General features: G+C 37.9%; 2 protein-coding genes across 2 annotated transcripts in view; both read right to left on the reverse strand.

Annotated features, from left to right (window-relative positions):
* LOC111334141 (uncharacterized) overlaps positions 1–638 on the reverse strand; it is a 5225-nt gene extending 4587 nt beyond the window's left edge. Inside the window, exon 1 of the mRNA XM_022939832.2 lies at positions 502–638. The gene's annotated coding sequence lies outside the window, so the exon portion shown is untranslated. The remainder of the gene's footprint in view (positions 1–501) is intronic.
* A 4763-nt stretch (positions 639–5401) lies between these two features.
* LOC111334622 (putative caffeoyl-CoA O-methyltransferase 2) lies at positions 5402–14301 on the reverse strand. Its single transcript, XM_022940419.2, has 6 exons — positions 13255–14301; positions 10473–10578; positions 9979–10103; positions 9283–9337; positions 7442–7575; positions 5402–5939 (listed from the first exon to the last, which is right to left on the reverse strand). The coding sequence occupies exons 1-6, from the start codon at positions 13462–13464 to the stop codon at positions 5781–5783; spliced, it is 789 nt and encodes a 262-aa protein (XP_022796154.2). The 5' UTR covers positions 13465–14301; the 3' UTR covers positions 5402–5780.
* Between the last annotated feature and the right edge of the window lies 1 nt (position 14302).

Below are 14302 nucleotides of genomic sequence, written 5' to 3' on the forward strand. Positions count from 1 at the left end.
TTCAATCACTTTTGGGTGTTTGACTTGGTATTCTCACTAAGAAAGTTATCAAAAGGCGTTTTAGACGACGGGCGTTGATAACACTCAAAAAGGTTGATACAAGTTTATCTTTAAACAATTCTGAGAAGAGTCATTTTCATATTCAGAAGTAGAACAAGATTCGGAATCGCTTACAAATAATAAAACCGACTAAATATTAAAGCTTACTATATTCATCGAGGAAGCAAAAACATTTTCGGCAAAAATGATTTTCTGTAGAGCACCAATAGTGATGTAAAAAAGAAAGCCAAACAGTTATGGCTTTAAAAAGCCATGCTTAAAACAAACGTTTCGTTTTCGATTGACTTGTGGCTCAGATTTGTGGTCAAAATATAGTTCCTTTTTAATTCTAAAATATTTGTCACATTTTTAACATTTTTTTTCGGAGAAAAATTCCGGCACAGTGTTCTTAAACTTGGCAGTTTGAGGAATGATCTTATGGTGCGATCATATATAACTTACCCTGAGAGTGATGAAATGACGAGTTACCAGTTTGAGCTTACAGTACCACCTTAACTTCTGTATGTTTATGGACCTTCTGGGTCGCGATCGTTCAACAGACCGCAATATATTCATTGAGTTGCCCACATCACCTTTTGTGTGAATGCAAAGCAGTTCCGGCGTGCGTTGTAGTGCTTGTATCAATTAAGTGTGGGCCAAATAAATGAAACAATAGCCGCTTGATTATTGAAATTAGCAGCTATATCAGGCAATTAACTGAAATTGAGTAGAATTGGCCGGCACAGCACTCGCCAGCAGGTGGCAATGCGAGAAACGGGTTCAACATAGCAGGGGATGGCTTATGTGGGCGACAAATTTCTTAGATAAATGATTTGACAGAATTAATAATGGTGGATAACTGACTCGGATGGGGCTAGTTACTCGATTGATATCGATCAAAATGATCACACACGATGTAAAATATGCATTGGCATTTCCAGGTTATACGAAACGTATCTACTTGTTCAAAAAGTCCAGACTTTACTGATGAGTGTTTACGTCTTGGCCTTCACGAGAGGTCATCTGCCAAGTGGGAATAATAACGCATCAAAACATTGTGTTGTTTGTTCCTTTTGTTGTAATAAGAACGACCGAAATAAAATAAATTGCTTTTGAAGAATTCAATTCCTCTAGATTTCATTTTGACTTTTTAAATTCCCGATAAGAGAACATGCTGGTTTAATTTTTACCATTTCAAAGCTAATACCGGTGAGGATAAGATGGGAAATTTTTCTGACTGTGAGCTCTGTTTGGAGGTAAAGCGTCCTACGGGATGACAAACACGCTTCTAAAACTACTGACTTGAAGAGGGGTAAAACTGCAAGGGTTGGAAAACAACACGAAATGGAAACCACAGTTTTCATTTTACACATGTTTATGAACATATCATTTCATTTGTGGTCAATTTCCGTGCAAAAACCTAGTTAAGATTGCTCTTGTGCGTTAGTTGAGTTCTAGCCCGCCAGGGGGCAGGTTCTCGCTCATTCCAGCTAATGATCAATCTTCACACTGTATTTAAGATCAGCTGTAGTGTTTTTATTGGTAGTTATCGCTTAATCCGATAGCATTAGCACTTTCAACAAATGATAACTTTTCATGACGATACTTGTGGGCGCTTGCGCGTGCGCAGTAGCGCCATCCCAAAATCGGCTACAAAATGAGATCAATTTGCGCTATACTGTGAAAAATAAGTTTATCACCTCGCTGCATAAATTTCTTACTTTTTTTTTTTCAGATATAAAAATAAAACCTCTATTTCCTTAACCAGTATGATGTCATATCATTGAGCGGAGGTTTGTCAATCTTATTAACCTGCTAGTGGTATCCGCGTGGAGATATTAATCATTTCCCATCGAACTAATCTCTTGTGTATTTACTAATTGAATAAGCTTGGAAGACACCTTTATCTAAACAAGTTAATGAAAAGCAATTCTTGAATGCTCGTCACCTAACTCTGAGTCTCTTTGTACATGTTTCACACTGTTTTTTCCCCTCTCGCATGGAAGTTTTGAACTCAAACTGGACATCATTTTTCCTTGCAAACAAAATAAGCACGTGAAGGAATTTTTGTTTGGGGCGTCAGTGGCATTATAAATGCTGACGCTTTTTTTCTTTTAGAAACCCCACGATAAAATGTTCATATAAATGTCATCTGTTTTCAGGCGTCGCTTACATGAGACTCGTGTTAGGTCTCAAGTGTTTTTCAATTTAAGGTGCAAATTTGGATCTCAAATTGAACCACTTGAACATTTGATTGTGAAGCTCAATTCATAGGATTTAAAAAGCGCTATTCTTTTCTTTTTCTCCTGCAGAAAGTGGTCGGGCACTCAAAATATAAAAACAAACCTAAGTTTTCAATTCACAAAGTGGTTTTCACTTATCTTCTGTGAAGAAGCTCAATCGATGCTCGTCTGAACAATATCAACAAGGAAGATTGCGTTTCCAAGTTGCACTTATTTGTGTCTCGACTCTTTTTTGAAAAGATAAAATCTTACGTTATATTTAAATGCTTTCTTATCGAGTCGCAAAGGCACTTGGCATGCACGAAACGCGAGGAATAGAAATCTGAGTTGGAATCCAGTTAGAGTAATGTGAAAAATTTACTGGCAAGCGAAAAGTACATTTGATTTTTATTAAAGACAAAATTTTAGTCAACATTTCAAATCAATCTTGCTAATAAAAATAGAAATAAGGCAGAACCATAAACCCATCAGTAGAGCAAGCAATATTTTTTTAACATCCAAATTACACTATTTGTAAATTTAATTCCCTCCTCAGAGTGCCGTGTGACTTTCTAATTTCAATTTCCTGAAACAATAATTAGAAGACAGTTTTGTTTACGAACTGATTTCCTCACCAGTCGCTGGTTTTCTTTCGGCGGAAAAAGGTTTAACGTGGGAATCGAGTGGAATAAGGCAAAACGTAAATAGTAATCATGTTGTAGTGTTGAAGGGCAATATAGCATGGGGGGAATTTTTTATTGAGATTTCTGTTTTGTCGATGAGAGTGTAAAAAATAAATCAAAAGCAGAAATAATTTTCAAAAATAGTATGAATTTGCATATAGAAAAGTTCCTTTGTCTAATTACTTTAGAGGCGGTTTCAATTCGAGTTGATTTAGAAAACGGCAAATAGAGCCAAACTACTTTCTTATGATTCTTTTCCGAACAAATCAAAGTCAGGTCAAATATATCATGTTTTTATAATACCAATTGTTTAAAGTAAGGAACTTTTAAGAATTTGGCAGCATCTGCCCCTCTCTTAGCTACAAACATCCTTAATTCAATCGCAGCGCGATTTCTAACTCGGAACTTTATTAACTTTTTTCATCACGGCGGCAACTGCACGAAAATCACGTTTAATCCTTTAAATCTTTGCTAAGTGACATCATAAGCTGTTTTATAATAATTCGAGAAAGCGTTGCCGAAAAAAAAAAATAGCTTTTGTTCACATCGCAAATTTCTCAAAAAATTAATAAAATAAAGCACAGATCTCTGGCAGTGTAAGGTATTATTCGGCAGTGACAAATAGGAGTTATTTTTCACAAAACAATTAGGTTTGAGAATATTATTTTGAAAAATTGCAAGAGACATGGCATAAAGTTAACACGAAGGCGTGTTGAGGAAAATTTAATAAGTCTTTTGGTTGATGACTAAAATAGTTTTTGAGTGAGTCCGCGCAAAAAATTGTTGAATTTTACGAATTAACTTGCACACCCGGATTAACTCCAAATTGTAGGGAATTTTAAGTGCTTTAGGTCACGGTAACGCTTTGGAAGTCAGATAAAGATACCGCAAGCTTTTTGAGCAAGCTACAGAATTTACTAAGAGATTTACTCTACCAAGGAAGGCTTTAATCGAGAATACGTTAAATGAAGACACTTTTAGGACAAGAGTTCAATTACTTGTTAAGAACTTATTTAGAATGCGCAGAGTTGAAAGGAAACTAGTGATCTCCTTAAGTAATTTACATGCATTGCAGATATCCTTTGTAATTTTATTAAATAGTGTTTCGAAAGGCGAGATTTTGGGTCATCAGGATCGCTGTAGTGACTGCTACCAACTTTAAAATTAGGACTTGGTGAAACTTGCCTAAATTTAAATACACTTATTTTTTTAATGAAAATTCGTTGTAAATGGGACTAAGCCTGCTCTCTCTTTTGAATATTACTACTTTTGCTTTCGTGTCACAAGTATTCGACAAAAAAGTTCCAATCGGATATGTAGACGGAGATCTCCGGTCCGATCGATAACATAAATTCTGCCGGGCGCGATGTGACACTAGAGAACTCTTTAAAACTATCGTAGAACTTCTGAAGAACCCTTTCACAACGTGTATTTCTCTGCATTATTAGCTTCGAAACAGTATTAGAAGACCGATTAAATTTTTCTCTTCGATACTCTTCTTTGGCGCAGAAGATGGGTTTTACCAGCATGTTCGACGAATTCCAGTTTTACTAATATTCATGACGCCCGCTGATTTTTGTTTACGTATCGTGCAAAGATGGACCATCCCACGAGACGCTCAAACATCTAACCCTACCGAAAAGATTTGAAGGAAACTCGTATCACTTTATTTAAACGTCTTTATGGAAATGGCAATAAAAAAATATTCTGAGGCATATAGCTTGTCCCAGGCGTTCGGTCAGTGAAAGAAGGGTAATAATAGCGGAGGAGTAAAAAAGCTTTGGATCGGGTCGTGTTATGAAATTTTTAGTGGGTTTGTAGGATCGTGTAGGCAACATCGGGGATTTCCTCCAGCTTACGGACACGCCACTCTGTTTTTATTAACATAAACCTTATTTTTGTTAACCCTATACATCCTAACATCAGTATGTATATTCTCCATACGGTTCCCTGCACACTTCTTAAGGTGCCGATGCTGAAGATGTTTAACAACCACGACTATCCTTGGTTGGTGATCATTTTCTTTATTCTCATGACCTTAATGTGTGATTCAGGGCTGACACTGCGAGGAGAAATACGATGCTAAACACTCTTGAGGGTTTAAGGGTTAAACAAGGGTTGGCAGGGCCAGTTTTGGTGAGTTTATCCTACAATTCTCCCCAACACACACACACACACACACAAACACACACACAAACACACACGCACGCACGCACACATACACACACACACGCACACACACACACACACGCACACGCACACACAAACACACACACACACACACACCTCTCTGCTACATCGTTCTGTGTTGGGTGACCAATCAAACAAAATATGTTGTTGTGTTTCTCACGACGGACTCAACCTGACTAGAAATTGACTTTGACAGCCCTTGGGCTTTACTTAAGCCAATGGGTCATCGATTAGAATTTGATTGAGAAGATTAATAATTAAGATTGGTACTCATACATAAGGATCATTTATTAGATTAGCTTTGTTATTTGAATAACCTTTTCCATACATTATTCGTTTTAGTGTAATTATGATTCAAGTTGCGCTGCGTTCAATGAAATTTGACATGATTTGATTCGAACTCTAAGTTAAAACCCGTTTTGGGAAGAGAGATTTGAACAAACTTGTTGACAAAAAACATTTCGAAGAACAAGGGGATGTCCCGAAACAAACATCTTTAGAGTACAGGTTTCCAGTGTTTGGCATCTCAATAAAAATTCCATCCCGCCCCACGGCGATAAACGACAATTCCTTCGATGAAAACTCTGGGTTTTGATTAGATATCTTAAAAATAAACAAACATGACAGAGAATGGAGAGTTTGCTATTCAAAGCTTCATTGCTATGGTTACACCATCGGCAATTGGAATCAAACTCATCAAAACACGACTGTCTTCATGAACTTTTACATTCAAGTCGTGAGGAGCTTTCAAGTCTGTATTGGCCGCCCTTTCTTCAGGATCACAAACTTTGCCATCACACAACACCTGAAAGGATAGTTATGACAAGAAATATTTTTTCTCTTGTTTCTTCTAGTTGGATATCTATAGAAAACGTTTCGAAGCCTTAAAAGTGCTGGAAAAATCTAAAAAGCATTTTTTTTGCTTTCAAAATACGCGCCATTTGCCTTCAAATTTGTCCCGGTCATCGCGGGGCCAAAATCGCAGGTGATATCGTAATGTGACGTCACATTGTGTCCCTACTTCTACTTTATCTCCAGATTCTTCGAAGTCAATGGAACTTTTAGAAGAGTCGGACTCAAAGGAGTCATTAGAATCACTGGACATCTTTGTCTTTCAATGCACTATCTATCTAAGTACTGCAGAATCCTCTTAGCGATAACAGACCTTCGCGGCAAAGGTACACAATGTGACGTCACGAATAACTTCTACGGCGATAAACTAGGTCTCAGTCTCCGGGACAAATTTGAAGGCAAATTGTGCGAATTTTGAAAGCGAAAAAATTGCTTTTCACATTTTTCCAGCACTTTCAAAGCTTCGAAAAGTTTTCTTTGCACTTCAAGCAAAAGATGTTTGACATCGTGAACGGTATTTGAAATCATGAAATCAGGACATTTTACATAAGGTAGAGCAATTTTCAATTGAGTGTCGAAAGTAATCTGGGATTGCAATGTTCTTTCTTTACGTCGCTCTCTGATTGGTCTTGAAAACTTGCACCACTTTCTCAACCAATCAGATGAATAACTAGAACCAATTATGTAACTTTGTCAACCGCGTTTTCCCGCGCATTAGGGAGTTTAGTCAGTTTTACTTTGAGTTCTCATTGGCTCCTCATGCTATTTTCATTCCTCCTAATTGGCCGTTGTTGAAAACGCAATTTAGTTAACCCAGGGTTGAGGAAAAATCTTTACGTTTTTTACTCGTTTCAGTTTGTTCCCCACAGTTTTTGTAGCGTCCGTTGGGCTGCCTCTTTCTGCCTGTGAAAGTATTATGGTACAAGCCTGAGTTGCGAGAGCGAGAGATGTGTGCGTAAAAACGGCTGAATATATGTGTGCGTAAAAACGGCTGAATATATGTGTGCGTAAAAACGGCTGAATATATGTGTGCGTAAAAACGGCTGAATATATGAGTGCGTAAAAACGGCTGAATATATGATGCAACTTAAAAGTGAATAAAAGAGCGTATCAGTTTTGTTTTACATTCAGTAAAACTGAAAAAAAAAATATAACACCCAAAATACACTTGCACAAGCATCTGGCCAAATTCCGGATTTGCGGTAATCGCCCATCCCACAAAAATAAACGACCTGAGAGACAACGCTAAAGTATACTTACATTTGATACAATGAATATATGAAGTTCATATATTTTGAACTGCGGTATTAGATACGTATGATGCACGATCCTCGCAGTAGAGAGCGCTATTTATGCAATAGCGAAAATCAGACCTGACAAAAATCAGGTCTGATTTTCGCTATTGCATAAATAGCGCTCTCTACTGCGAGGATCGTGCATCATACATATACTTACATTATCGATTACTACCAAGCCGCCTTTGCGCAGAAGTTGTAATGATTTTTCGTAGTACTTGTCTTTCGAGATTCGATCAGCATCAATAAAAACAAGGTCGAAGGTTCCACTTTCACCGGCATTTATCAGCTCGTCTAAAAGGAGGGAACAGTTTAAAAAAATTACATCATGATAACGACCAACAGCGAGTGTCGAAAATTCTTGCCTGTATCCTGGGCCGAGGATGAGACTCCTAAATATTTCAGAGTGGGGGGCGGGGGAGGGGGGGGGGTGATCACTGAAAATATCTTAAGGAACTCAAAGATTCATAGTGCGTAGGTGTGGTGGAAATTCGTTACTTAAACCCATTCACACCAAAGCCTAAACATGCTTTAAAGCTGTTTTGTTAAACATGGTTTAACACAACAGCTCCATAGAAACTGCTCAAATCAATGTTTGGTTGACTTCAAATGTGGCACATTGAAAATACAATTTGGCAATTGCTTGAATCTTGTGGAAAATTTAGTTTTTCAGTTCTCTGCTTCTGATTTTTATTCAGTTAAACCTGGTTTAACTAAACAAGTTTTCTGGTGTGAATGGGGTATTAGTTAGTTCTCTTGGGTACGTGAATAAAACCGATTTCATTTTAACCGCTGTTTACTACACCCTCAGCTTGTAGCGCGAGAAATCGGGAGTAACTAAATTTCCATTGGTTTTAGTTCGGCAGTTGATTGGAGCCTATTTACGTAAAAACAAAGCAATCCCGAGTTACTTTGGACACGCAATTAAAATTTGCTCTGTAGAGGAAAGCAAACCCAATCACAACTTGGTCGCCCGCGTTTTTCCGCGCTTTATGCGGTTTGCTCGGCTTTACTTTGAGCTCTCATCGGCTCTTCAAGGTATTTTCCTTTCCTTTGATTGGTCGTGTTCATTTCTTTGATTTTAGTTTTACGACACTAAATCGAGAAGAGAACTAAATATACCAGTTAGATATTACTGGAATTTCCAGGAGTTGAGTTAGTTTGAGGTCCTGTACCTGTGTTAGCCTAATACCCCATTCACACCAGAAAACTTGTTTAGTTAAACCAGGTTTAACTGAATAAAAATCAGAAGCAGAGAACTGAAAAACTAAATTTTCCACAAGATTCAAGCAATTGCCAAATTGTATTTTCAATGTGCCACATTTGAAGTCAACCAAACATTGATTTGAGCAGTTTCTATGGAGCTGTTGTGTTAAACCATGTTTAACAAAACAGCTTAAAAGCATGTTTAGGCTTTGGTGTGAATGGGGTATAATTAAACACATGCTGTATATATGCAGGTCTCGAGGGTATTACATCTCACATCACGCATCACATTACATCGCGCATATTACATGCTCGTTGGCATCCTATACACTACAGAGGGTTCGCTTGTTTTTCTTTTGAGCTCTAACTGGTAGTTGGTGCACCTTGTTCTGTATGGCCACTGCAATAACGTTGATGTTGGTTTTATGACACCCACTTGAAATGTGTTTCTCATACCACAACAGCGGTATAAGAACATGAAAGAAACAAAGGAAAGGCAAAAAGTGACATCGATAGGCAAGACTGGAGGCGAGTAAGATGATTGTTTAGGGTAAACTGGAAAATTAAAGCAGCATGAGGTCGTTCAAATTGATATAAATTTGCGTTAAAGTTTCATCTATACCACTCATAAAAAGAAAACCAGAAATGTACAAAAATGGAAATTAAAAGCATGAAACAAGGCATCGGAACTACTTGAAGGACTAGAAATAATACTTTTGTTGGTAAATCCTATGTTCCCATCTTATTTTCCTATAGTACTAATTTCTCTATCACCAGGGTAGTAACTATCCTTACCAAGTGTAGCAATGGCAGGTTGCATGCGTAAATCTATCTTTGATTCAACACCAGCCTGGATAAAAGTTAATGCAAAAGGAACTCTCTTTGAGCTTTCAGCTTGCTAGCCAATGGATGTAACAAACTTAAAATAACCTTCCATACAAGACAGTGGTCAAATGAAATAAAGGGGGTTAGTTTCCAGGGAAATTGCACTGTGTCAGTGGGGGTATTACAAGAAAATTTGGTTTTATCAAATGAGTTGCTAATGTAAATTGACCACCAAAGAGAGTTTCTAGAGTGAAAGTTTCAAGCATAAGCTCTTCCAAGTTCACGGTGTTTAAAAACTCTTTATGGAGGCCAATTTAAATTGTTAACTCTGTAAATAAAACCAAATTATTGGGACAAAAGAAAGGCTTGAGTAATTTTTCAAAGGTGGTTGAACTGCTGGGTAATCCTCCTCTCATACAGAACAGCTTAAAACTCCACTAATTTAATTTAAACACTCTGCTAGGATGAATCCAAGTTGGTGAGGGGTGTGCAGAATTACTTCCTGACCAACCCATGTCACACTCACCCTCTCTCTTCACTATTGGTTTTGCAGAAAAATATCAGCCAGTTGATTAGTAGTATACAACCTTGTCTTTGCAAGAATTTTAGTTCCGGTATCATGAAAAATTTGGCTCAGACCACCAGCCTGTAAAGTACTAGCCATACCTCTTTAAAGTAATGGTGGCTATCCGCTTCCCTTAAAAACTTATCCGTTATGTCACATGCGACAACTTTGCCATATGGAGGAAGTGCCACTGCCATACTTAGAGTATTATATCCAGTATACACACCTGGAAGAAAAGAAATGATCACATAAAAATTGCAAGCACACAAAAATGATCTTATCACAGCAGTTGTAGCTTGAACTAAAGAACCCCACGTACACTCCACTGAAAGATGAATATATGTTTTGTGGCCTTAACATGGTATTCTGAGAGTAGAATACAGCAAAATTAAAAAAAAATTGGTTAATCATTAATTTATTAATTAATTTTATACAGTAGATAGTTCTATTTTCTCAGACTTTCTATACACTACCAACAACAGTCTGAGAGGTATATAATATTTCAAAGATACTCTGATACATGTGCCCAGAGATACAGATTCTATTTAGAGATGAAGGAAGATTTGAGATATTTCAGTAACTGACTTAATCTTACCTATTTCTATGACTTTTTTGGCTTTGATCAGTTGTGACAGCAGTCTCATGAACTGAGCTTCATCAGCACTGCAAATCATTTCATTTTTCGGATGGTTCAATGTTGCCTAGGATCGATCAGGTAGATAGAACTCATTAATTAAGAAATCAAACTATTAAAAAGCAAAATGGTTGAATAGAACTCCAAAACACAGTTCCAATAGTCCATTTTACAGTTGCGTGCTTGGTTGCCAAGCCTTTGAATGGGAGTGAGGCTGAGGGTGACCTTGTTATGATACAAACCTTGCTACCTTTCAAATGTAAATCACTTTGTTATCATGCTAACTAAATACAGGTCTCTATCATGACAAGGTTACCTTCAGCCTCACTCCAAATCAAAGGCTTGGCAACTAAGTACACAACTGTAAATTGGGCAAGTAATTCATGGAAGTCTCCATATAGACTCCCTGTTACCCAGTCTCCATATAGACTCCCTGTTACCCAGTCTCCATATAGACTCCCTGTTACCCATTCTCCCTGTGTACCCTGTGTACCCATGTGTACCCTGTGTACCCATGTGTACCCTGTGTACCTATGTGTACCCTGTGTATCCTGTGTACCCATGTATACCCTGTGTACCCTGTTTATCCATTATACACTTTGTACCCATGTATATCATGTATATCCTTATATACTTCATATACCCTGTCTACCTTGTGTACCCTGTACACCCTGTATTTAACAATTATTCCACTCGCGCGCGTTGGATATGAGATGATAGATAGCCAACGAGGCGCTACGCGCCTCGTTGGCTATAATCATCTCATATCCAACAAGCGCGAGTGGAATAATTGTTTTATTAAAAACGCCCCCAAGAAATCATTATTTTGTAAGAAGAAACTGGATTTTTTAGCTCCCTCTTGATTTTAAGCTGATGCGTACGCTTACCATATTTGTAGATCATGGTATATTGGCTGATATACCATAATGGCTAAGCCAATAAAAAGTCTTGAATTGCATTATCTAATGATCCAGTTTTTAATAAATTCATGTATACCCAAGTATATTCATGTATACCCAAGTGTACCCTGTATACCATGTATACAGGAAACCTGGCAAACATCAGTTGGAATCAATGGAAGCTCTCTGGCCAAACACAATCCCGTTTTGTACGTTCACAAATGAATTATGAATAACTTATTATGATTTTATTAGCCCGGGGGGGGGGGGGGAAATCCCATATAAAATGGACTGGGATGCTCGTCTGGAATTTTGAAATAAAATCCTAAAGGAGGGAAATGTAGGTGTGGCCCAACCGTTTTTGGGTACACAGGGTACACAGGATACACAGGGTACACGGGGTACACGGGGTACACATGGGTACACGGGGTACACATGGGTACACGGGGTACACAGGGTACACGGGGTACACAGGGTACACGGGGTACACAGGGTACACGGGGTACACAGGGTACACGGGGTACACAGGGTACACATGGGTACACAGGGTACACAGGGTACACAGGATACACAGGGTACACAGGGTACACATGGGTACACAGGGTACACAGGGTACACATGGGTACACAGGGTACACAGGGAGAATGGGTAACAGGGAGTCTATAGGGAGACTGCCATGAATTACTTGCCGTAAATTGACCCACTGACTGAACAGTTTTGCCATCGTATCTCATCAAAATGTTTAACACATCATTCAGGAAACAGATGATAAGAACATAAAACCTTTTAACTATGGGCACAACTCAACTAACTGTCATGTTTGATGACATTTCTTAGTCAAACTATAAAAATCTAGGACTGCTGTGAATAAAGTATTGAATAATTAATATTTTAGCCCATGTTGACCAGAATATCACAGGTACAAAGTTAAATCAATTGTCAATGGACTGATGTGTAGTATTTTTCCATATCATCCTTTAACTTGTAAATAATAATTTTCAATCAGTTGGCTCTACAATCATGTATATGTCAGAGAAGAAAAGGCATGCACAGAAGGGCTTTAAAACACAACATGAACTCATTAAAAATTTCATTGACCCTGCTACTGCACAATATTTAACCATTTGACCCCTAAGAATAATGAACTCCTAATTTCTCCTTACAGTATCAACCCTTTATCACACATTGAGGCCATGAGAATATAACAAATGATCACCAACTAAAGAAACTCTTGATTATCAAACAAATTCTCTTGGTCAGCACCATAGGAAATGTAGAGAACAGTATGGAGAATATGAATACTGATGTTAGGTGGAAATGGTTAGGAAAAAGATGTGTTGGAATATGTTATTGATCAGTGAATTTGTTTCTTTAAATTCTGTATAGCTCAATTATAAAAGAGTTAGGAGACACATCAGATGGTTTGCCTGTGCTAAAGGGTGGCGACCGGTGTAGCACCAAATTCTCTTAACAACTACAAAAATAATAATGGAATGATGTTTTAATTTATTTGGGGTCTTTAGAGAGGATTTAAAAAAAAAAAAAGATAAAAAGAAAAACATTGTGGCAATGACAAATGCATTGAGGGGTCACAATTACGACTTCAAAAAGTAATTTGTAACCAATTTTCAAGCTTAACCCTTTAATGCTTTTAATAATATTCTTATTTGTACTGAAGTGACGGACGAGTGATGAAAGGTGATGCAAGATCATTCATGTGTTGCACCTTGACTTTTTCAGCTAGTTGGTACAGAGGGACGTATTACTAAGACAACGATGATACATATAATCAAATCTGGCTGGAAGTTGTAACTAACATAAAAAGCCACAATGAGTATCATTACCTGCCTTAATTGCGCGAGAGGTGAGGGTTCGCGGATTCCGTGTTTCAAGACATATTTAGCCACTGGGCTCCCTTCAGAGAGAACTTTGAGGGGCGTATCAAACGAACTGCGCTGAATCAAAGTCCGACTGAACACATATCCTGCAGCTGCAGATGATAATGCAATCCCCACAGCCCCAAATAACAACTTGTGTTCGTTTAAAAATGACATTCTCACGGAGGGTTAAGAGCACCGGAAGTTAGACTACTTCATCCGTGGTATGTACGTGAAGCTGGAAGGACTAGGAACGAATTTTAAGAGGAATCCCAGGGGCCAGGCTCACAGCTTTACATAGTGTTGTCAACTAAGTTCAGGGAACATCTCCCCACGGGCACTTGAACTTTTGAAAATTGGTTCGTTCAGATTTCCGCCCCTCCGGAGAAAATCTGCATTGAAATGTCCTCCCAAGGACAATTTGTTATTGAACAATTCTTTGCATGATCAAAAAATGTTTCTGAATTTGGGATAGCTTTTTATGCTGCAATTTGGTCTCCTGAAAGTGGACTCTTAAACTTTGAACTCCTCGAGTATTCCACTGGTTCAAATTCCCCCACCCCCAGGGCATGGATGATGTGGGTTGCTAGTGCTGATGGGAGATGTTGAAGCTTCCAATTGATCAGCACATTATGCATATATCAACAAAATCATACACTTTCAACAGATAAAGAAATGGACATGTAAACCAGTTCTATTTCAAGAGGGTATACACCTGCGTAGGTATGCAAAAGGTGCTAAAAGATTCACTGCTAAATCTAAAATGTTTCTTAAATTATTGTTTGTTTGGATTTGTGTAGGTATGTTTGTGCATGCATTCAAGCATGTACTTGTGTATGTACTGTGTACACATGGTTACATCACCCATGGGTGATCATAGCTACTGAGTGATCAAACAGTGAATTTCCATTGTAGTGTTTTAGCTTTCAGTCAATATTAGAAACAAACAAATAACAACATTAGCAACAATAAACAAACATTAGACCTAGACTACAAGAAAAGGTAACCCACATTG

Source organism: Stylophora pistillata, chromosome 8 (genome assembly GCF_964205215.1).
Source record: "Stylophora pistillata chromosome 8, jaStyPist1.2, whole genome shotgun sequence".
Classification (NCBI taxonomy): domain Eukaryota; kingdom Metazoa; phylum Cnidaria; class Anthozoa; order Scleractinia; family Pocilloporidae; genus Stylophora; species Stylophora pistillata.

Coding starts and splice junctions, on each gene's coding strand:
- LOC111334622 (XM_022940419.2), bottom strand. CDS start 13,464: ATGTCATTTTTAAACGAACACAAGTTGTTATTTGGGGCTGTGGGGATT. Junction 10,579..13,254: donor CTCTCGCGCAATTAAGGCAG/GTAATGATACTC, acceptor GATCGATCCTAG/GCAACATTGAACCATCCGAA. Junction 9,338..9,978: donor GCCACCATTACTTTAAAGAG/GTATGGCTAGTA, acceptor ACTTTTATCCAG/GCTGGTGTTGAATCAAAGAT.